This window comes from Lepisma saccharinum, chromosome 1 (genome assembly GCF_977018435.1).
Source record: "Lepisma saccharinum chromosome 1, izLepSacc3.1, whole genome shotgun sequence".
NCBI lineage: Eukaryota > Metazoa > Arthropoda > Insecta > Zygentoma > Lepismatidae > Lepisma > Lepisma saccharinum.
This window is the reverse complement of record NC_139229.1, coordinates 114456161-114481781: the sequence shown is the minus strand read 5'-3', so window position 1 is coordinate 114481781 and position 25621 is coordinate 114456161. Positions and strand designations below refer to the sequence as shown.

The 25621-nt window shown below is 38.7% G+C and overlaps 2 protein-coding genes across 3 annotated transcripts in view; one reads left to right on the top strand and one right to left on the bottom strand.

The window, feature by feature from the left end:
• The window catches only part of LOC145999566 (uncharacterized), a 44615-nt gene extending 41805 nt beyond the window's left edge, over nt 1–2810 (top strand). For both annotated transcript variants that reach the window (XM_083136582.1, XM_083136591.1), the window contains exon 14: nt 2671–2810. The gene's annotated coding sequence lies outside the window, so the exon portion shown is untranslated. The remainder of the gene's footprint in view (nt 1–2670) is intronic.
• Nucleotides 2640–25621, bottom strand: part of LOC145985218 (angiotensin-converting enzyme-like) — a 71269-nt gene continuing 48287 nt past the window's right edge. Inside the window, exons 5-10 of the mRNA XM_083118970.1 lie at nt 18269–18530; nt 16906–17014; nt 16005–16119; nt 15186–15429; nt 11732–11872; nt 2640–2855 (exon numbers count right to left, since the gene is read on the bottom strand). Coding sequence (XP_082975096.1) covers nt 2690–2855; nt 11732–11872; nt 15186–15429; nt 16005–16119; nt 16906–17014; nt 18269–18530 — 1037 coding nt within the window. The 3' untranslated portion in view covers nt 2640–2689. The remainder of the gene's footprint in view (nt 2856–11731; nt 11873–15185; nt 15430–16004; nt 16120–16905; nt 17015–18268; nt 18531–25621) is intronic.

The following is a 25621-nucleotide window of genomic DNA, read 5'->3' as shown; positions in this document are numbered from 1 at the left end:
GAGTGTAGTTATGGAGCCATGTTTCATCCATTGTAATATATCGACGGAAAAATTTGTGTTTATTACGGTTGAATATCGCTAAACATTGCTCCGAATCATCAAAACGTTGTTGCTTTTGATCGATTGTGAGCACGCGCGGCACCCATTTTGCACACAGCTTTCGCATGTTCAAATATTCATGCACAATATGTCCAACACGTTCCTTTGATATTTTTAAAGTCTCGGCTATCTCAATGAACTTCACTTTACGATCATTTAAAATTATTTTGTGGACTTTTTTGATGTTTTCGTCGGTAACAGCCTCTTTGGTGCATCCATTGCGTGCATCGTCTTCGATGCTCATTTCGCCTCGTTTAAATTTAGCAAACCACTTCTCAATGGTTGATTTTCCTGGTGCAGAGTCCGAATAATGTTTATCAAGCCAAGCCTTGGCTTCAACAGTATTTTTTTTCGCCAAAAAGCAATGCTTTAGTAACACACGAAATTCTTTTTTATCCATTTTTGCACAATAACAAAAGCTGCTTCACTCACAATGCTATATCTCACGAACTAATTATCCGGCAGCTGTGAAATTTATACACGTATCTTTTGAAGGTTAGTACTAAGTAAAAATCACATGGATTTAATTCTAGTAACGCCATCTATGAGTCAGCCTATGAACTTTTCAGCCCAACTGTTACAGTAACTGGAATCAGAAATATATAGATATCGACACTTTAAACCTGGTTTGGGGCCTTTGTTGCACATGCACACACTATGTTCAGAGATGGCACATTTTGGAGAAAAAAAAACTTATTTTAGCGGTACAAAAACACATGATCCTGCATGTCCTTCACCTTATCCTGGCTGTTGAAGAGATCGTGGGTGGTGGATGACTCCTATGAGGTTGGATTGAAGTGGATTCCCTCAGCTATGCATTCGATAGTCCTAGCATAGCCACATTGCCATACGTGAGAAAAACTGAAATCGCAAACTGCGCATTTTCAGTTTTTAGCAATTTCCAACATGCCCGAGTCCCGATTATTAGCATTGAAAGTTTTTCTGATGCCTTTCTATCCATTTAGCCCAATCTAGGCATTCGAGGGACCTTAATTCACCATTACGATAGTTAATAATGAGATTGGGGGCCTTGTGCCAACTCGCGTTACTGACCTTACTTGTTCAAAAACTAACACAGAAGAAGAGTGTGAAGCTTGACCTCACAAATAATAAAGGAATTTGCTACCTTTCCTCATGACGTCATGGCCTGGGATGCTTCCCATTGGCTGACTTAGGTCATGGGTAGCTTTGATCAAGTAGTTCCAAGTTTGGCCACCAGGTGTTAGACTAGGATGAAGCTTTTTAAGCTCGCAAATGCTTTTACCAAAAAACATTGATTTTTTTTATTATTCATATTTATGCTAAGTTAAATGGATGGTTATTCTGCCCATACACAAATGTTATCTTGAAAATACATAAATAAATAAAAATGTCTTCTAATAAATAAATGTAGCACATGGTGCCCATGCATGAAAAATGGCTTTGGCATGTTGATAATAACTTATTTTGACATGATTTGCAGCTGTTACTTGGTTTTAGGCTGTTTCTTATGGTTTTTGGTTATTAACCTTAATTTCCGCTAGTATTACTAGTAAACAAAATGGCTTCCCATGGCATTTTAGCCATGGTAGCAATGAGCCTTGCGCTTGGATGGAGTAGTGTGGTCTTTTGCTTGTATTTGGGGATGTATACCCAATCCTTGATTGGTCATAAAGGCTCAGCACAAAGCTGTACTGGCAGTTATGTATCGGTGATGGGTTCATTCATAAGATGTCTGACAAGGGATATTTACATTTTTCAGGGAACCAAGACAAGAAAACTTAAAATGCAGGAAATCATAAATTTGAGGAACATTTTATAACATATAACGTCAGTGGGAAAATGGAGATTGAGTTGTAATGTATGAAAATGTAAAATCCAGGAACAAAATCAAGGTTTCATGCATTGGCCAGATTTTTGTATACCTTGTACAATACCCAGTCACCATTCTTGAGTTTTTGCTTGAAGTCGACTTTATGCACAGATAGGCTAATTGAGAATGGACTCACAGTTTAAAGTGGGATCCGAACCACTATGTGCCTCCACTGGGTATCAAACCTGGTAGCCCTTGATTCAGTGACTGCTATTGGTAATGATTAATGGAATTTGAACCAATGCAATCTTATATTAGTACTGATGTACTTGTAGAAGTTTCGGTCTAGCTTCGAAATATACATAGGGTGTAACCCTGCTTTGGATTTTTTTTTTTTGCTTGCTAAGTACTTTAGCTGCATGTCCTGGAAGAATATTTTTGTGGAACCCTGATTTTATATTCCTGGACATTTTCCTCCATTATATATTCAATCTTCATGGTCCCAACATAGCAAAAGGTTATAAAATTTTCCACTATTGTATGTTTTTCCATATTTTAAGTATTTCACCTTGGTTCCCTTAAAAATGTGAAATTGAATATGCTCTGCTGTTGGAAGAGGGATTTTAAGTGATTTTCAAAGAACATAAATAATCAATTAAAATTTCTTTTTTAATTTCTGTTAAGGCTTTTCCTGACTACAAATCCTGGTGTTTGTCTAAATTCTCTCTTCTGGCTGTCTTCATTTTCTAAATTTTCTCTTTTGCCTGTCTTCATTCTAGAGTCAAGAAGAAGCATCCTTCATTTCCATCCAACAGGAATTTTGTGATCTTGAACCTCCTGCTCCAACCACTTGTACAGAGGCCTGTAATACTCCAGCAAAGGTTGTGCACTAAACTCCCTGGTTCCAGTGAGAAGCTGGAGTGCATCGGGCCATGAACAACTTGAGCCAAGTGACATCATCTGCCTATGGAAACAGGAAACAGGTCTTTCAAACAATAATCTACAATTGATTGTAACTTAATAAATTATTGACACTTTTTTTATATCATTTTTGGTAGAAGTGACTAATTTATGCAATTATTGCATGTTGGTATGCATTGCATAATAAATAATGCAATCAATTTAACTGTTAGGTTCCAATGATGATGAATATTTATTTCTGTTAATTAATGAAAATTGATTATGAATTTAGTATTGTACATATGTTTTTGATGCAATACTTTTCATATTTGAAAATGTGCTTTGCAAAGATGGAATTGTTGTGATTGGCGATATCAAGTTTTTAATGAATTGTGATTTTCCAAAACAATTGGACTCCACACCATCAATAAAGTTAATACCAGGCTAAGGATATGGTATGGTGGATGAATTAAAAAGAACTTTTCAAAAATGTTTGTATTTTCTAATATGTGGTGACTTTCTCACTAGTTGCATAATATGTTACCTACATGCCAATGGAATGAATACTGACTGGATAGTTGTAAAGAAGTTGATGAGAGTTTATAAGACAATTTTCATACAGAAAAATCAAATAAATTTAAACAAGTTATGCAGTATTTTATTATTGAGAAGTTTTAATGATAGTGCCAATGAGTGGTGCATTTGTAGGTTGTTTGTGGACCATCTATGGCATGTTATGTGAACGTATGCTAGATTTATAGTAAGATATCCCACTTCAGGCAGGACAATGGATCCACCTAATGGCAAATATGTGGAGCATTCATGGAGCCACTCAATGCAGCTACCAGAGTAACTAACATATAACCAATGCAGATTTTTGTCGTTCACCAAAGTACACATTGAAGACGAGTTCACTTGATGTAGCAGGTTATCTTACTATAGAATCTAGCATATGCTCAAGAAACAGGCAACATACAAATGCTACACTGAGTGGTACCAATTAGTGGTCCTGTGTTTTGTTAGTTTTGTAAAATATTTCATAATGTTTGTGGTATTCTGCTTGTAAGTTGCTACTGTCACCAGGGTGGAGCAGTTTGTTGCAATATTTTAAATAAAATCACTTGATAAATGTCACTTAACACATTAGTATATTAACCAATTTCTACAGTCACCATAGTAACGAATAACAAAACAAAATAACATCAACATTGAAGAAAGTATGTACAACAAAATTTTCTTCATTCCTTTCGGATTATCCACAAAGAAAATAACAAATTATAATTATAAAAATTGTCTGAATTAAAGGACTGTTGCAATATGCTCCTCCTGCGGTCGAAACCCTTGACATCATACTTTGGTGTAGAACAATATTCTTCAAACTTAATATCTTCAATGTATCTTCTTCACTTCTACTATTTCTCTGACAGCAACCTCATTCCTTTCACATCATCTTTACAGACATCTTCAGTAGATTTCTTCTTTACTGTAATCTCTTCATTGTCATCATTGTTTCAATTTCATAACCATCTTATGCCCATTTAAAAGGGCTCTATTCTTCACGAATGCACTTCTTCCCTTTGAAGCTAGATGTGCAAATGAAGCCCTTCAATAAAATGTAAACCATATTACATTCAACTTACATTATATATATATATATATATTCCTTATCATTCTTCCAGCGAGATGCTTTGTATATTTTCTTCTTGGCGTTTTCCGCTTTTATTCATGTTAGACACTTGTCTTTGATACATTGAAATAAGTCAGACAGATACATGGCTTGTGAGAGGAGAAGCCAAACATAAGTTCTTCCATAAAAAACAATATCATGATCAACAGTAAATAAACAGAACAGAGATAATAAATTCATGCTGTTTTACACATGATAATAAGATAGATAAGGTAAACAACTGAACTTGTTTCTACAGAAAATTACAACAAATTCAAACTATATGTACAATTAAAAAGATAAATCAGTATTTCTTAACAACTTCTTTCTTTTCTCCTCTGAACAATTAAAAGGTTTAATGTTTTCTAGGTTTTGTCTACCTTTTGTTCCCTTTCCATCTAGAGAAACTACAGTCGCACAATTGTTTCTTACTTCTATTACCAAGAATGGGCCAATAAACAAATCATACAATATGTAGATAGTTTTGTTTATAGCAGAGCTCTTAGCATGATTTTTAATCACGTTTAAATCTCCTGTGAGAATATTTTTGGTACCAGAGATTGTTTGAACACCTTTAGTATTTCTTCGTTGTTTGAGTTTTTTTAGCTCCAAGTATTTTGCCTTCTTGGATAATTCTTCAATATTCTCAGGCCAATCCACATTATTAGTTATATTATCTTCAACTTGATTGCGTAAAAATAGTTCCGCAGGTGTAAAACCAATAGATTCAGAATATGAATTGTTAAACAATTTGACAACGTTTGTCAAAAATTAGCCCAAGATTTGTGATTATGCTTGCAAAATAACCTCAGTAAGCACACAATCTCTATTATATCGTTCAATTGGATTAGCATGTGGTGAATATAGCGAAGTACAAATATGCTTGATGTTCTTGGAGGTAATAAAACTTTGCCACTCCTTAGATTTAAATTGTGAACCAAGATCACTTAATATAATTCGACATGCAGGATAATGATGAAAATACAATTGGTTTAGTTTATTGATAATTTCCTTAGATGAAGCTTTACGCAAAGGATAAACCATAATAAATTTACTTGCAAGATCCACTATACTTAGTATATACTGATAACTTTGAGAAGCTGGTAACAGACCAATGAACTCTAATGAAAGAAATTGATGTGTGAAGATCTTCTCGTGTGGTACGTTGCACTCTGTGCTTTGAATTGACACATTCCAGACAGTTTCTCAGATGTAATTTAATGCTGGCTTTTTTGTTTGGCCAAAAGAAAAATTTTGAACACTTTCTGAACATTTTTGAATAACCAAAATGTCCACATAAATCATGATGATCATACAGTAAATTTTCCACAGCTTTTTTAGATACAAATATTCTCCAGTGATCAGACGCAATAGATTTATAGAATAAGATATCTTGATGCATTTTAAAATGTCCTCTGATATCGATCTTAGAATCTCCTTTGTTTATCGCCATTCTTAACTTTTGACACTGCTCATCGTTCTGTTGAGATTGTACCCAATATTGTGGAGTATCTTGGGATAGGAGATTGATATTTGTATTATTAACGTAGAGTTTTGATGTGAATACATCTTGTGCCCTTGCAGGATATCTGCTTAAAGCATCAGCCACAATATTGGTGGAACCTTGAATGTATGTTCAAAAGTAAAATCAAAACTTTGAAGTTTTAATGCCCAGCGGTTTAGTCTTGGGTTTAAACTTCTAGCAGACTGCAGCCATGAAAGTGACTGATGGTCACAATGAATAACAAATGTTCTTCCACTAAGGTAAACACTAAACTTTTCTACTGAAATGAGGATAGCAAGACATTCAATCTCATGAGTTGAATAAATTAATTCTGTACCATGCAATACTCTACTAACATATTGTATTACTAATGTTTCATCTTCATCTGATAGCTGCCATAAAACTCCTCCAATTCCAACTTTGCTTCCATCAGCATTTAGATGGAAAATTTTAATAAATTCCGGTTGAGCTAATACATCAGGAGATGTAACTAGCTGTTTCAAATCATTAAAAGCTTGTTGATGATTCTCCTTCCAGTCCCACTTCTTATTTGATTTTAGTAAATCATACAAAGGAGCAGCTATCATTGCAAATTTGTGAACAAATTTTCTCCTCAAATTTACTATTCCCAAAAATTTCCTTAGAGCCTTTTTGTTTTGAGGAACTGGAAAATCCATGATTCCTTGGTTCCTTTCAGGATCAATGTGAATGATTTCTCCAGAAATCACATGGCCTAGGAAATGTATTTCAGTTTGGAAGAACTTGCACTTCGACAATTTAATAGACATATTAGCTTTCTTCAGAGTTGATAAAACATAACGTAGATGTTCTAAATGGGTTTGAATTGATGGGGAGAAAATTAAAATATCAATATAAACAATCAGGAAAGAATTTGTATGATTGCCAAATATTGATTGACCAAGTGGTGTCCTGCCAACGAACACACTCACGGCACTTTTGATTCCAAAAGGCAAGAAATTGAACTCCATCAAAATACCTCTAAGAAAATGCCGTGAACTTAAATGACCTTGGTGTCAAAGGAATGTGAAAATAACCACAACTAAGGTAAATAGATGTGAAGTATTTTGCTCCCTTCAATCTTGGTAGTAATTCTGAGATAGGTTCTAACCTGTGTCATTGGAGAAATTACGTGTTGGTTTAATTTACGGAAGTCGACCACTGGTCTTCATAAACCTCCCGCCTTTAGGACTATGTGGAGTGGATTCCTATAGGGAGATGTGCTTTCTTGTATGATGCCCCACTGTTGCCATTTTTGTAATTCCCTTTCCATATCATCCCGTCCAGCATAAGGAACAGGTAAGTGGGTGCTATTATTGGTACATCAGTATCTAATTGTATATCGTAAGGTTCCACATTTGCTTGTTTATGTCTGTCGGAAAATAAAACTTGGTATTCCAGAAGAATGGCCGCGGTGGCTCAGTCGGTAACGCGTCTGACTACCATGCTAAAGGTCCCGGGTTCGATCCCCGGCCGGTTCAAATCCGGGAACTTTTCTAACGGTGGAAGCGGCCCCGGCGCCTACCCAGCGTCGAATAACATGGGTACCTGGGGGAATCCCTGGGGGGTAAAGGCGGTCAGGGGCGTGATGCTGATCACATCACCCCCACTCACGACCGGATCAAGAAAGTGTGGGGCGTTACCCCCACACCCCCTATACGCCTTCATGGCGTGGTGCTATGCACAGGGGAACACTTTACCTTTTTTTTTCCAGAAGAAGATGAAATAACTGATCCAAACAATCAGATGCAAGAGTATTGTTCATGTACGCTGCACGCCGAATATCTTCCTCCGAAGCAATGGCAGATCTTCCTTCAATTTGTGAAGTGTTTGAAATTGGTAATTTGCAAGAACGTACTATTCCCTTCATTGACGGAAGACTGTCTTCAGATTGCACTAAAAATGAATTAATTATTTCCTGACCTGATGAATTCAAAAGCATGATGTTTGCGTAACTGTAATTTATAATCACCTTATATTGCCACAAAAACAGCGAACCAAAAATTAAATCAGCGTGTAACTGTTTAACAACATACAGTCCCATGTGGAAAAACTCATTTGCTATTTGAACTGTTACATATTTGAAACCCATTACCTTTATATGTTGGTCTCCCGCAAAGCAAGCCAGTTGTATTCCTTCTAATTGTTCCAATTTTGCTCCTGGTATAATGGAATTGTCCAGATTGTATAATCTAATAGATTACTATGACTTCCAGTATCAATTAAACAATTTAAGGACAGATCCGCAATTTTACCTTGTATTTCTGGATTCTCAATTTCTGGTATTGGAGTACCGTTTTCTGACAATCCACTCTGGCTCAGAATCGTACCATTCTAATAAAAATGCTACAGATAAAACTTTATCTCTGGTAACGCCTAAAGATTTAATTTTATTATAATCCTTCAGACATTCCTTAACATGTAATAAATAAGGGTTATTGATACTACTACTCAGCTCCTTTGCATTTATTTGTGGCAAGGTAAATCGGATCATATCACCCTGCCTTAGTTGTTTAAGGAGTTTGAAAAATGTGCACTTGTGGTAGCAGTAACAGTAGCCTATGAAGCCTATTGGGAAATCCAGGCCTGCAACTGTCCCCAGTGTGGAGCAGTTTGTTGCAATGTTTTAAATGAAATCACTTGACAAATGTCACAACACAGTATATTAACCAATTTCTACAGTCACCATAGTAACGAATAACAAAACAAAATAACATTAACTTTGAATAAAGTATGTACAACAAAATTTTCTTCATTCCTTTCAGATTATGCACAAAGAAAATGACAAAATGTAATAGCAAAAATTGTCTTTGAATTAAAGAACTGTTGTAAAGTAGATGTTTGCAATCTCCAACTTCTATTCATAGTTTCATATTCTTTGCTCTATATAAGGATCCTGGGTTCGATACTCAGTGGAGGCACATTGCACAGTAGTTCAGATCCCACTTTAAACTGTAGGTCCAGTCCCGATTAGCCTATATGTGCATAAAGTGGACTTAGAATGACAATTCAATTCAATTCTTTGCTCTTTATCTCATTTTTCCCATACAAGAGTGCCAACCTCCAGTAATCACACATTCGCGATTGTCGAAAATGGCTCGTTTGCAGACCCATGTTTACTGTGACTTTTTTGCTTCTATTATCGTGTGCTTTCACCTGTGTCAGTTTGCACTATTACTTTTGAGACACCCTGTATAATGAGTAGTTTACAAGGGACAGGAAAGTCAGAAGTGGCCAGATTTCATTTTGGTGGGCATGCCAATTAGAAATTTTGAATTGGATTTTCTTTAGCTGCTAGGTATCTTGAGAAATGAGTTGTATTGTGTATGAGCAAAGGCAGTCAGCTCTTGAAGATTGTAAATTTAAAAAAAATCCTTTTTAATACATGCTTCAAATTGACAGATATTGAGCTCAAAATTCTAGACATAACAGCTAGCAGATGTGAATGTGAGTGAAACTGATTGGTGCGCTTCAATGTGGTGGTAATTGAAACCTGCTGTGATTAAATAAATGGAAATTGATTTGAGACCCAACCAAGGATTGACATTCTATGCCACAGTGGCGTATGCTGGTTCTAACGAGTGGGTAATCTCCGACCCTTGACCTTCAAACTCCAAAAGTTTCCATGCAATTTATGTCAGGATCCAATTTAGGAATATTGTGTCGGAATGTTTGTCTTATTGCTACGACCACAATCTATTAATTCTCGTTATTGCAGTTTAATATACATGTAGAATTTCAAATAATAAAACAAGACAGTATTATAAAGCTATAAAAAGAAACTGTGAAATATAAAATGAAAGACGTGCACTAGTGAAATAAAAACACGCAATATTAATTTAAGTGCAAAATTCAACTTACTCCAGGACCCGATTACTTGTGCCGTACCACATCCAAAGCATGCTGTTTGTCCAGTTGCACGTCAATACGTGTCTGTGCGAAAGATTGCAGTGTAACAAAGGAAGTTATGTGACTTGGATTTTTCATGTTTGTCACAAGCGTTGCAAAGATTACAGTATCCGCCACGTGTCCATACATTCTTTTCAGCCCCGAAAAGTAAGCACAGCCAACAAAAAAGCAAAGCTCATTAACACTTATACTTCCTGTCAACCATGGTGTTTTGTCATAGTTTGCTTGCGAAAATGCCTCACATATTCCCGATTTTTGTCTTTGTGTGTAGAAATAAGTTCAAGTGATGACACTGGCCTACCTGTATTAACAATTTACAACTTCTCCTGAAAAGATCTTGTTCCAAAAGGTTTCACCAGCAAATCTTGTATCACATCCATCACCCTTTAACACAGCACTATCACGACAAACACTAACACCTAAGTAAATAATAAACATGAAACCAACGACTACACACATTCAGTTTCATGCGCCAAACTTCTGTTGTTGTGTTCCTGGCTCAGAATGAAATTCCCTATGAATGATAAAAAAAAATCCCTTTCCGAGCTCGAAATGACAGGTTTTAAAAGTTCGAATCATTGCAGGCCAGAGCCAGAATTTTATTTCGGGATGGGGATCATCCCTTATTAGCAGCCGCCACATAAAGTTGAAACAGTGGAGTTAGAAGTCCTGAAGATGAATCTCAGATTACTACAACATATTATAAAATTATGTTCAAATAACAGAAATCAGCAAGACATAAGCAAATGTAAAGTGAAAATTAGCGTAGAGTTGGTTTGCCCATGTTATTCAATTTTCCTGTTCTTCGCACTCTACCGGGTATGTTTTCCGTAGTTCAGCGGAGGGAACAGTAAAAGACTCTGAAGGTTGAGAGTGCGACCGGTGGACTCTCACAAGAAAGAGGTTACCCTGGGCACGGAATCACCGTGCCTGAGAAGCAGTGTTTCCTCCCCCTCTTCCTCTCTCCTCCCTCCTCGCTAAGGGTTGTAAGGGAAGCAGGAGGAATGACGTCAGGGTGAGATTCCCTGAAGTCATTCCACCGGCTGGAGAAAGGTTCCCGGACATTCAGTGGTAAACAGTTAAAAGCATTCGCACGCTGGAAGCAAAGAAATGTATGCATCGAAATTGGTTTGGAAGAATATTGCGAATATATATATATATATATATATATATATATATTAAACAAAAAAAAGAAATACAGCCGGGTCATCTGCGATTACCTAGATGACCCAGAGTATACGCCGCTGCTGTGCCAGTGAGCTACTCCAAATTCCCTCCCCCTCCCTGGTGGATAATCAAGGGGGTCCCGAGTTCAATACCTGGTGGAGGTACATAGTGGTTCAGATCCAACTTCAAACTGCAGGTCTAGTTCTGATTAGTCTATCAGTGCATAATCGTGACTTAAACACCAATCAATCAATCAAAATTTCCCTACTTAGATTTTGTTGTGTGCACGTGTGGTTGTACTATGTTCTTTCCATATATTCTGCAACTATGGAATGCCAATTAGCTATTCTGGTAGTTGATGCTAACTAAAAATTCCATGGTGCAACAGCCCTTCAGGCCCATCGACTTTTCATTGGCTGAAGTGCACTTAAAGTTCCATCACCACCATTTTCTAGTTTTCAAGAGTACTATTAATGCTTTCAAATAGGGTCCAAATTTCTCTTTGTAAAACTAGGTCAGCACTAACCACTTGACTGTGTTGAAGCTCAATAGCTAATTGAAATTTAGAAATACAGTTGATGTTGAAGGGAGGAGAAGATTTTAAATCTATAACAGCATTGGATTTGAATAACAGAGATTGTTAAAGGAAGCATTTTTTAAATACATCAGAACATACCTGAGTTTATCCCCTGCCTCTTTGGAGCCATAGAGATCACAGCGATGCAATGGCATTGGAAGTTCACCAGGTTCTGCCATGGTTGCAGCTTCACACAAGGCTTTGAAAATCTGGACTTGCAGTATGCTGCTTAAGAAGTACCTAAAGAAAATTTTAATATATTCTGCAAAATTTTTACTCATTTAACAAAGATGCCCCAAGTTCTTTTTGTATATGCATGTATATTTCATTTCTAAATATGCCAACCTTGATTGTTGTGTATAGTGTAAATTGTGAGGTTGTTCTTGCTATCTCTCTTTGACGATAGGAAAGTAACAAAATTTGTGATTAAAAAAGATGTTGCTTCTGGTAATCCTGTATTAATTAGAAAAACAGCAAGACTTTTATAATTTATAAGTGACTGTAATAGGAAAAATAATGATGAAAAATCTCATGCCATATACAGTGGAACCTCGATTTTACATTTTTCAAGGGACCAAGCTGAAAAAACTTAAAAATACAGGAAAATATAAACTCAAGGAAAATTTATTAACATTTTACTATGTTGGGACAATCAAGATTCAACATGTAATATGGGAAAATGTATAATCAGGGTTCCACTGTATACTGAATATTAACATTGTTTTAGCACACGTCAGTAGGAATTAATAATTAAAATTGCAAATATTGTACTCTAAAACCTTGCAATTATTTTAATGTGCTTTGAAAGTTAATGGAACAACTTTGTGAGTAGTTAAACCTAAAATCTCAAGATGTCTTTTTAAGTTTCTTTGAATAATGGAAAAAAAGAACATCTTGTTCCACATCTGTCCCTGACATCATCCATTGATTTTAAATATTCACAAAATTCTTGAAAATTAGATAACACAGGCCTGCGAAATTGAAGTTGTTGAAAAATACAAGAGACGTGTACGCTGAGTTTTATGTTATTGGGTGTGCTGATTTCGAAAATGACCTCCATTTTTTTCCATCACGTCAGGATTTTTTGTAAAATCGATATCGATATTTTTGCTAAAATCCTATGTAAAAAGGAATTTTCGCTAACAATTTTGCATGCACTATCTGGCAAGAGTGATTTTGATTCATTTAAATCTATGTAAAATCGATGCTTGGTGATGCAAATTGATTTATTAGCAATTGATTTTATTTTGTATAGGTTTAAATGGAAGAAAACCACTGTTGCCAGATCGCACGAGACACCTCTGGTCGAGAGAAAAACACAAAGTTCCCTTGCGTTTACACTTTTATCATCCCATTATGGTGAAGTTTCTAGAAAAAAAGCACCAACGTATTATGTTCATTTGTGTTTATTAAGGTAACGTACATAAAATAGACGATTGACCACGAGGAGCAATGTATGTGTACATGAACGTTTGACACAAATTGTAAACTGAACAAACAACAAAACCAAACACAAACAAAGTTTATATTTAAGTACGTACCCTTTTGCCTTTGAAACTTCTTTTTGACGTTCTTCTTTTATGTGCAATCTCAGGCCTCTCTCGTGTTAACATCCAACATTAGTCGGCGAGCATGTTCTTGTCCCATTGTCCTTGATATTTGCACTCCATATCTTTAATATCTTGGTGGAACCTTTCACCCTGTTCTTCGCTGACTGCTCCTAAATTTTCGGGGAAATAGTCCACATGTGAGTGAAGGAAATATAGTTTGACACTCATGGAGCAACCCAACACTTGAAATTTGTCCAGCATATTCATAACAAGTGCTTTATAGTCAGGATCCTTGTAATTCCCCAGAAATTTACTGACCACATCTTTGAAGGAAACCCAAGCTTCTTTCTCCATTGTTGTCATGCTAGTCTCAAAGTCTTTAACCTTCATGAGCTTGCGGATATCTGGACCAACAAAGATTCCCCCTGTCAACTTGGTTGCAGATAAACCTGCAAACTTTTTGCACAGGTATTTGAAACAATCGCCATCTTTTGGAATAACCTTGACAAATTCCTTCATTACACCTAATTTGATATGCAACGGGGGTAACAATACTTTTTTGGGTCAACTAAGCTGTTCCGAATCACATTCTTGGTGCCTGGTTCAAGATTTTGTCTTTTAGCCCATTCTTTCTTGACCCAATGTTGAGTCTTTGCACGGCTGTCTCACTCACAAATGAAGCAAGGGAACTTTGTATATCCGTCTTGTTGACCAAGAAGCATGGAGATAACTTTCAAATCACCGCAAATGGTCCAACCGTGGTCGGCATATTTTATTTTGTTAAGGACGAGAGCCAGGTTTTCGTAGTGTACTTGTAAATGTACCGAGTGTGCAACTGGTACAGATGCATACTGGCTTCCGTGGTGAAGAAGAACAGCTTTCAGGCTCCTTGTCGATAAATCTATAAACAGCCTCCATTCATCTTTATCGTAGGTGATATTAATTTTGCTCAGCAATCCGGGAACATCAGAACAATAGACAGGTTATCCGCTTTCTCAAAGTACTGAACAAAGTCCTTTTCTCGATTCCTGTACCAATAAAAAGTGGTTCCTTTGGCCAATAAATGTTTTTCTTTCAATCCGGAGCCCAACAATTCAGCTGCCTCTTTCGAAAGGCCCAGATCTCTAATCAGATCATTAAGTTCAACCTGAGAGAAGGGCTGAGGTGAATCGCCTCCAGAGGGCTTATATTCGGTATCGGAGCCTTGACCGTGTGGATGTTCCGAGTCTGAAGACTCTGAAGAGATGACTGGTAATTCAGTTGGAGGCAAAGGCACTAGCACATAAGGTCCATGAGGAACGGGCCGTATGGCTGATAGAATGTTCTCAGGATAAGAGATTAGCTTGTGATTTTTTCGGTTATACCCACGGACATCGCAGGCACAAAAGTAACAATCATCACAGTGGTTTCTCGGCTCCCTCCATGTCATAGGAATTCCAAAGCGTAAAGCAGTCTTCTTTCCGTTGAGCCATAAGCGTAGATCATTGAGACACTGCACACACACTTTATGAGGAGCCCACGATTTGTCCTGGTCTCCGAGTTTCATGCCAAAATACTCAAGATAAAGTTTCCTTACATAGATTGTAATGGTCAGGCAGGGAGGAAAGCTATTCCACGCCGAAACAACATATTTATGGTAAATGTTCATACAAATCCACGTACAATTAAACTTTTCCAGAAAACGTGACGTGATATACATTTTTCTTTATTTTTTTCAAACTCAGCATGACAAAATACATAAAGTTCACTTATCACTTCCCTTGTATTTTTTTCATCACAGGCCTGTGTAATTAAACAGATGTGCTATTAGCTTCAGATGAAACAACATGAAATGACTTCTCAAATTTATTATCCCATGATTTCTATTAGTATCTACTGATAACTTAAATATGTAAAAGAATAGTTAATGTTATATTTGGAAACTTGAGCCATGGTTTACATGGAAAGAGAAAATGGATTATTTAGCTTCAGAACATTGTAAATAAACATAATTTTGTACCTACCTAACATAGGGAGTGTTGTCAGTTATGTGGAATTTGGCAGCAGGATCAAAATCATCAGGACTTCTGGGTACCGGGGGTGCAACTCCTTGGTAGTGGTAACGTAACTTCCACCATTGCATATTGTAATCTTGTTGTGGAATGTCACCACTGAAAACATGCCAGCGCCACTTATCTACCAAGAGACCAAATGGCACCTGTGGTATCTTGGCTAAAGCTTGATGCAGTAAGAAAGTTGTATCAAATTCTGTGGGAAGAAGACAGATCTGTCAGTAAAAATAAAATTAACGCCAACGAGAAACATTTACGTACAATTGGTTAAAATTACTGATATTTTTATGCAATGAGAGCTTCACGAACTGACACAAAACTCCAAACAATCTGCTTTCAACCTCTGAACCAGTATATGTAAAAATACAATCCTTAAAAACACGTAGGATGAAGATAAAAACCAACGAAAATAGCAGTGGCGTGCCCAAGGGGGGTTGGTGGGGTTATAACCCCCCTTTTGACCCAGTATTCCTAAAAAAGGAACATTAAACGCAGGAAAAGATGGCAAAATGAGGGCTGACTACTAAAGAATGAATACCTAACCCCCTCCTTTCAAAAATCCTGGGCACGCCACTGGAAAATAGTCATGGACAACTTGCTGAGCAATACTTATGGATCCCACTGTACAATTATGGTATAATGGGAAATGAAAATTAGTACTTCTGTTCAGTCTAATTTGCATGTCCTCACAACATAAGTGTTTAATACAAAAATGTATTAGGGTATATGTATTTACTGCTTTGACATAAAGCTGACTTATTAATAATGTACCTGGTGACGGCATGGAGCTATTAATAAGACCCAGTCTTTCCAAATGCTGAGGGACCATTACACCATACATAATTGCATCTCCTACTGCTTCTTGAAATGCTGAGTTTGCACCATCCTGAAAACAAAACATATTGGTATTATTGTGAACAAGGAATTATTGGGGTGCATTGGGGTGGAAGAACAGTTGATTGCCCCCATTTGCATTTTTTTTTCAAATAATGAGAAATTTGTTCACAATTATTTCTGTAAAATTCATATAAGTTATTCATTTATTTTACATAAATCTAATTTAATGTTAGTTGCTTTACTAATTTATAATACTTGTAGTGTGTGAATCAAGTAAAAATGAGCATGAAGAATGAGTAATTTAGTGAAAAAATACTACTCAAAAACTAAATACATTCAAATTATTATGTATATAAAATAATATAATACATTGTGTGTACTCACACATACCATTACTATTCTTCAACAATATAAATTATCATTTTTTTAAAAAATTTAATGTAGTTTAAGTTAACAGCGGCAGTAACTCAGTTGTTAGGGCTTCTCTCGCGGCAGGGGAGAACTGGGATTTTTTCCACCTGTTCAAGCTCCTCCAGTGCCCACGCAGCATCATATAAAGGGGTCCCTGGAGGAAACTCTAGGGGGTAAAGGCAGCCAGCGGGATGATGCTGATCACATATGATCTCCACCTTCGGCTGCGATCAAGGAAGTGTGGGGCCCTAACTCTGCACCCCTTATACGCCTTGATGACTTGGTGCAAAGCACAGGTGAGTACTTTATTACTTTTTTTTTTACTTTTTGTACAGTTGAAGTCATAAATGTGTTCTTCTTTTTTTCTTTTATGAAACTGTGTATTGCACACCATGCATACTAGAAATTGAGTGGAATACTATACCTGAAATATAACAGGTTGATTGTGGTAGGCCATGTAGTATTGAATATGCCCCATCTCATGGTGAATCACGTAGAAGTCTTCTTCACTTACTTTTGCACAGACGAGCATTCTGAAGAGAAGATATATATATATATATATATATATATATAAGAATATCATTGAAACTACTTTTGTGATGTTATACCTATATATAATTATGTGATATAGTCTAGTGTCTATGGTAGGGTAGGGAGGTAATAGATAGTTTGATAAAGTGTGTCCTAGTAATGGCAGGAGTGTGCATCATAAATGCATGGATTAGAAGACACCCAAATCTGAAGTTTAAATGAAAGGTGAATTATCAAGGTTTGTTGGTTTTCTGCTTAGAACACACCACTCAACTGTAACATGATTAATATAATCACCAAACAAAACAGCTACTACTTACATGCAGTGAATCTGGAGGGAAATATTAATTGGTATTTGGCAGTGTGTGTACAGGAAGTTTACTGCAAAAAGTACAATTGCGGTCATGCTCCCATGAAAAGTTGATAAAGAGCCTTTTTGTTTTGTTATTTTGCAATTGTATTGAGATCGATTTCATTGTGGAAGATTTAACCATTTAATCTGACTTTTGATGAAACTTGATTGCAAGAGATAGCTACTACATCATACCACCACGGCATCTCTTAGCATAGGTCCCGCTAACAAGTAGCGGGATGACGATTCTGCTGCAACAAGTTGGTCAGGTAGACTCTAAAGATTATCAACTCGCTCCTACCTTACAGAAACAACTAAATAATTGATGTGTATAAATATAAGAAAACTAATCATGTCTTTAAATAAAATTTATAACAACAGTAATGTCAAAATTATAGGATAAATTATTGAAATCGAATGTTATTTCTATCTTTTTCCAACCAGTGTTCGATGACACCTGTTGAGAAAGCATCTTATCCTACTTCCTTTTTGTCCCATCCATGAGTAAACTATGTAACATGGTAACAGACTGAGGAGGCTCAGTTTCTAACGCTTCTGACTACCATGCTAAATGTCCCAGGTTCGACTCCCGGCAGGTTCAAATCCGTGAATTTTTCTAACGGAAGCGGCTTCGGCACCCACCCAGTGTCGAATAACATGGGCACCTGAGGGAAACCCTGGGGGTAAAGGTGGTCAGGGGCATGATGCTGATCACATCACCCCCACTCATGACCAGATCAAGAAAGTGTGGAGCGTTACCCCCACATCCTCTATATGCCTTCATGGTGTGGTGCTAAGCACAGGGGAAGACTTTACCTTTTTACTTTAGCTTTACAAGGTACAGTGAAGCACCTTTTTCATTTGGAAAACAACTACTGCATGGAGTTTAGCCTATGAAACTCACCTGAAGTCATCATCTTTGAACATGTTTGCTGCTGACCCATGGCAAGATGAGTTCCTCCCATCCTTGGATGCCTCTAGCTGTGATTTCTGCCAAAAGGTTGCTGTCATTGGTGGCAATCCCAGAGACACAAAAAAGTCCTCTGCCCTCTTAACCATGGCTTTGGTTGTGTACTGCTTTGCTTGTAAGGCTGCTGTCAGATTACAATTCGAGTTTGGCACAAACAGATCCAACAGACTCTCCCAGTTCTGAGCCCACATGTTGCCTTTAATAAGAGGAGAATGTGAATATACATAATTTCTTATTAAAAATACTCCCTCTGTCCCATAATTATAGTCCGGTATGCCAAAATGGTAACTTTTTATTTATGTTCTATTGGGTACTTGATCGGCCAATTTGTACTGATCCTTGAGTAATAACGTATGACTCATTCCCGTGTTTCATTTATTTTCTTCTTCTGTATACACAAATGTCACAGTTTGAATATCAGACAAGTATTTTGTGACAACAAACAAAAGTGTACCGGACAATAATTATGGGACAGAGGGAGTATGTTTTAGTGTTCAAGTTAATAGCCCTTGCAAAATTATTTTCACCATTCCCTAGGGTAGAAAGTTGCACTAAACTCAACAATTTTGGTTGTTCCAAAGGACAGAATGATTAATACTCTTGCATAATTCCAGTCAGAAGAGATTTCCTGTTATTTTATTATTATTATTATTATTATTATTATTATTATGTTTTGAGTAATTTATTTTATTTATTTACTTTGAAAATTTTTATTGTTTAAGAATATTTCCATCATAAGGGATTTCCTATTTTTTTAGTAATTTATTTTAATTTATATTGAGCGATTTTTTTTAGTAATCATATTTCCATAGATATTTACTAAAATGTATTATCTTTTAATAGTAAAAAGTCATCAAAGTGCAGAATAGGTCTTCCTTTAAGTTATGTTAGCTACTTTGTAGATTTTTTAAATCCAAAATATCAGTTCGATCCTTCACTAGGGACATCAATATCAATGTGAACCATTATCAACAAAAATAGGGGCACTAATTAATAAAAATCACCCAGACTTCAATTGTGTGCAGGCAATAAATGCCTTTTGAGCCACATTTGATGCCAGAAGTCTGGCACTTCCATATAGCTCTGTGTACTTTTCTGCCTTGTATACAATGAGTGATCATTGAATTCTGACCTCCTGACTAATCACATGTAGGTCCTCTTCTTGCCTGCAGGACAGCAGCTGTCTGACTGTCAGTGATTCAACTAAGATGATAGAAGGTGTGGTCAACCAGGTAGTGTGTAATGCTACCTTCAATGCAAGTGATTGGTGTTCCAGACTTCTCACATGCCGTTCCATAAAGTCCCACACATGCCCTATTGAGTTGAACTCTGGAGATCTTGGGGACCATTCCATGTGCTGCAAGTCAAACATGCAAACACTTGGAACGGTATTATTATTATTTTATTTTTGGACCTAACAGCCGTAAACCATGTGAAATGAACATTAATAATGTGAATGCACCTTGGATATGGAAAAGACAAAGTTCGGCGTTGTCAACTAATTATTAGGCGCATCCAGGAAGTAAGTTTCCCTGGGGTCGTGCACAAAAAGGAAACATTATTTCGTTCAATGATTTATTGCCACAGATACAGCACTTGTCCAGTTACTTGTCAACATAATTCCCGCTGGAATTCTGTCACTTGCCATATCGTGGGACCAACTTCTGTATACCTGCGTCGTAGAAGTCCGTCGCCTGGGCGCCGAACCACTGCCGTCTGAACCTCTTCGTCGCTGTGAAAATGTTGACCGGATAGGAACTTTTTCAGGTGCAAGAACAGGTGGTAATCACTGGGGGCGAGATCCGGGCTGTACGATGGATGATCGAACACCTCCCAACAGAACCTGTCCAGAAGGGCTGCAGTGCGCCTAGCCATATGCGGCTTTGCATTGTCGTGCAGCAAGATCACCCCGGCACTGAGCTTACCGCGTTGCTTATTCTGAATGGCTCGTCGCAATGTCCCCACTGTAACGGTTAGCGTTCTCAGTCTCACCTCTGGGCAGAAATTTGGTGAGAAGAATACCTTGTCTGTCGCAGAACACCATGCACATCACTTTTCGCGCCGACACAGTCTGTTTGAACTTCGTCCTGCATGGAGATCCACTGTGACGCCAATGCATGGACTGCTGCTTGCTTTCTGGGGTGCTGTATGCAACCCACGTTTCATCCCCTGTGATGATCCGGTTGAGAAAATCGTCATCATCATGGTAACGCTGCAGAAATGTCAGCGCCGTGCCCATGCGTTTTCCATTGTGTTCGGGCGTCAGTTGTTTCGGCACCCACCGGGCACACAATTTCCGGAACAAGAGGCGTTTGGTATAAATGTCATGCAACAACGACCGAGAAATCTGCGGGAAATGGCTGCCGAGTTCCGTGATCGTGATGCGACGATCCTCCAATATGCGCTGCTGCACCTGCTCCACAAGCTCGTCCATAACGGCCGATGTCCGCCCACCGCGTTCATCGTCATGCACATTTTGCCGGCCTTCCGTAAATGTTCTGCACCAAGGACGCACCATCTGCTTGCTCATGACGTCTGGCCCATACACCTGGCACAGCTGAATATGGATTTCGATCGGCTGTATATTTCGTGCGTTCAAGAACTTGATCACCGAACGAACCTCGCACGTGACGGGAGATGGAATAAGAGCCGCCATGTTTCATCGCTGCCGCGACGCTACTGAGGACTTTCGGGAGGCGTCTTGTAGGACATTCACTAGCCAGGGCATGTGCCTCTCACGCATGCGCAAAACCGGTTTCAATACGCATGGCCTACCATCTGTGGGCGAGTGGGAAACTTACTTTCTGGATGCGTCGAATATTTCAGGGGGTGGAAAGGCCACAGTTGTGCTCCACCACCTAGAGTAGGTCCTGTTTAGTCTCTTCATCCTTGGTCAAGGGCTCGTTGAAACGGCTGATCTTGGCTACTTCTCTCTCCCCTTCTTTATTGACAACTTTCAGTCTATCCACCTTTCTTCCCTCTGAAAGTTTTTATTGGCTTTACACTGCTCAGAATGCATCTCCAACAAGGTGTCCTTGATAAGAAGTTAAGTGAGGGAGAAGGAATATTGCTTCTTCTGTAAGGCTCTTCGATGTCTCCTCTCAGTGACGTGCATTGAGGAGTAGCTAGTCTAGCAGAGATAGATCAATCAATCTCACATCTCGAATTATATTCAAATCACAATATTTATTGTCTTGTTAAAGCCACAGTTCATATGCGACACTTTCTTTACCACGCGCTTCTCGTCCATCGGTGTGATCCGCGGGCAAAACTGGTTGGATACCCTAGCTCGCTCTTCTTCCTCCTGACCAGTTTCCAGGTAGAAACGGCCGGCCGACGGAAAGAGGAAGATTTCTACCTCTACCTCCCTTGCCCCGTCGCTCCCCGCTGCAATGGTTGAAACCCCAGGCTTTCAGGTCCCCTAGTCTATCTCCTATAGGACAGATAGGGGATTGAGTAGAGTAAATTTGTGACTCCCACAACAACTTTGATTTCTTGACCAAACGACCACAAAAAGTTGAAAAACTCACTTTCTCTCCCCGTTCCGCGCCTCATTTATTGCGCTGACGATGTTTCACGGACGCAAAAAGGCAGTGATGAGTGAAAGATGAGCTCTCATCCTCTCATCCTTCTCATCCCTCTCATTCTCCTCTTATTCTCTCATCTTCCTCTCATCCTCCTCTCATCCTCTCATCTTTCTCTCATTCTCTCATTTTCTTATTCTCTCATTTTCTTATTTTTTGAAAGATGAGTGCACCTTATCGTAATTTTCCAAGTCTGGGACCAAATGTTTATATATCGTGACCTTCGTAAACCTCTCCTCTCATCTTCTCATCTTCTCATTCTCTCATTTTCTTATTTTTTGAAGAATGAGTGCATCTTATCGTAATTTTCCAAGTCCGGGACCAAATGTTTATATATCGTAACCTTCGTAAACCTTTCTTCTCATCCTCTCATTCTCTTATTTTTTTATTTTCTTATTCTCTCATTCTCTTATTCTCTCATTCTCTCATTCTCTTATTTTCTCATTCTCTCATTCTCTCTACCTTTAGAATATTGTCGTCAACATTAGAAATGAAGTTGGAGTGCTGGAATCAACGGGGCCAAATGTTTATATATCGTGACCTTCGTAAACCTCTCTCTCGGGGAGGGAACGATGTACCACACACACACACACACACGCGCGCGTATGTATTGTGACGCAAACAAACAAACAAAATAATAATTGTTGTTTTTTAGGATACCTGGCCCCTATAACCTCGCCAGGGTGCGTGGTGCCCAGCCAAAAAAGTAAAGGTTTTCTAATGGCTGCGGTTATAGATTACCGCACCTCTGTAGGGTTTCACGTGTTTTTTTTTCCCCCAAACTTCCATGAAACTCTACAGAGGACCTCCGTAATGCATGCAACGTGTACTAACGACTCTAGTGTTATTTGATGTTGTGATATTTTTGGATATAGAGTTTTATTGTGAGATATAGATAAAAATAATTATGTTTATTATAATATTTTCTTGATGAAGATGGAGAATATGTGTGTGTTACAAATAAAGTTGCATGCTTTTTTTTCTAGTGTGTGTATGTGTTTTTGATGTTTCGACAGCATCTGAAACGATAAAAAAAAGAAATTTTATTGTTAATTTTCACGTGTAAAAACAACAACAAATTTTTTGTGCAAATTTTCTGATTGTCTCGTGCTATAGTGCAAAAAAGATATTGTAACTGATAACTAATGAAATTGACATTTGTAACTGATCTGAACTAGTGAAATTCGTATTGTGCTATTGTAACTGATTGTGCTAGTACAAAAAATTTCTTATTTGTGCAAGAAAAGATGTTAAAAACTTGTTAAAACTGCTCTGTGACCCTCTCGTTCTTCACGTCGTAGGCGAAGGACTTCTCTGCAATCAGGATGACACTGCATAGGGTATCCTCGGGCAAGGCATCGTGGAACTCGCAGAAGACCTTGATGTTGGTTCGATCGTTGACCACAACCTTCTTTCTCTTAGATGTGTTGATGACGGTCATGGGTCTCCGTGCTTTAAACTCGCTGGGCGTGTAGTACATGTCCACGCTTCCCTCGGTCACGCGTTTGTAAGCCGAAAACGCTTCGTAAAGTTTGAGTTAATCGTTTTTGGTCACGTCGAGGTTGTAATTGTCGCGCGGGAACACTTCGTTCCTGCCGTTCTTCAGATAAACGTTCTTGATCTTGCAGTCGTCGAACTTGCTGGAATCTTTTTCCTGATTCTTGTCCCTCCCGGTCTGAAAGAGCACTACGACGAAATCTGGCATGTCGAACTGTATGTTGTTGAACTGCGTCGTCACGTCGAATTCCATGTGACTTCCCGATGCCACCTTCTGTACGCACTGGTAACCGTGAAAGTGAATCGGTACCTGTGGACTTTTCAAGATCTCCGCTTTGTACTTGAGGGCGTAATTTGTTTCGTATTCCACCACCGGCATTCTCAATTCCATGCTCCGGATGACGCACTTGGCTGCTTCGGGTAAAGTGTTGGCTATTGGTGTGGTGCCGTCCGGACCCAAAGTAGCGTATCGCATCAGTGCGTCGTTGTCGTTGGCCGCTCTTCGAAACGTGACTCTCAGTCCTCCCTTCCACATGATCTCCTTGTAGTCCGAGAAGAAACCAGGCAGCAGACGCATGGGAAAGAGCACCGTGTGACTTTTCGTCGATATTTTGGTCCCCGCTTCGAATCCTCCCGCCTGATAGTATGCTGCGTCTGTTTTGGATAATTTCAACGTTCCCACTGCCGTCGACGTGATGCCTGGATAATCTATTCTGTCGATGACGGTGTTATGTTTCCTCACCTCCACCTGCGAGAACAGGTGAGGCACGAAGTTGTCCACGAGTATCAAATTTGCTGCTGCGGGAAACGCGTCTCCGCTTTCTTTCTTCACCACGTCGAATTGAAGGTAGAGGTCCGCTCTGTGAGGATGAATGAACCCGTCGCCTACGTCCAGGTCGTATTCGATCTCCCTGTTCGCTTCGTTCAGATTGGCGAACGTGCGACGGTTGGGAGGGAAAGATTGCAATTCGTAACTTTCGATTTGCTCCATTTTACATGTATGGTTATTTATTATACGTTGATCTCCACGATGGCCGTCGTAGTGGCACCTGCGAAATCCACCACGTCTCCTTTCTCGTTCGTCACCACCAACTCTATGTCGTCTATGCGGTTGCGACATACTGGAAAATAGATCGGCGAAGAGGGCGTGTAGATGATCGGTTCCATGAACTCGGAACTTGGTTTGAAAGTGGCTATGATTCCCGTCTGCCTGTGACTTCCTAATAATCCGTCCGAAGATTTTGTGATCATACCTTCGGCCACGTTGCAGTGTACGTTCAGAGTCTCTATGGCCAAGAATTTAGGAATATTGGTTGCCGTGTGCTTGATGCCAGCTTCGAGTTTGGTGTCATTCTCGAAACCTAAAAGTTCTCCCATGGTGCCCAGGTCCACGGTCTCCGTTGCGGATAGGATTTCCACTCTGTGAGTGACCGAATTTTGAGAAAGGTATGTGCCTTTGGGTAATTGAGCTTGCAAAGTGGAAAGATTGTATTGGCCTGGCGTGACGACGATGTGTTCGCTTCCGACGCTAATTTTGTTGTTGTGCTGCGTGACGTTAGGTATGAGGTACATGCTGTAGAATGCACGCAGAGCCACGGATTTAGGATAGACGATGTCGTCGTGCAGCGTGAGTTTCAAGATTGAAGATTCGCTCGTGAGATGGAACACGCCCATCCTAGTGATGCTGTTTGAGGTTCCACAATGCTTTCTGGAAATCCTCGATCGTAGGGTTATTTATTTTAGAGAGAAACGCGAGCACGGAGAGGCAGAGATGACCGCAGTTCACGTCTCCGAAATCTTGAATGCGTTCGTCGTTGTAGTATATAGAGGTTTTGCTCGTTTTCAGATAATGAATTAAATTTGTAGGTGGAACACCTCCGAAAGAATCGAAAACGAATGCTTTATCATCATTTTTGTGGTAACATATCCAATGCGTGCCTGGATTTTCTTGACCGTCCAAGTTGACTACTCCGCATTCTCTTCTTTTCACGCTTGAAGGTAACGAGTCGGACATAAAAACTCCTCTGAAGTGTTTGATTTGTAACGGTCCGATCAGAGATTCAATGTCTCGGTTGGTGAGTGCCGTTGTTTCTTTTTTTTAAACTTTCTCATCACGCCCTTCCCCCCTTTCTTCTCCATGGCCAGGTTGTGACGTTTCTGTTCTTCCAATTCCGCTTTGTTCTTCTTCGAGTCGATGACGGTTTTC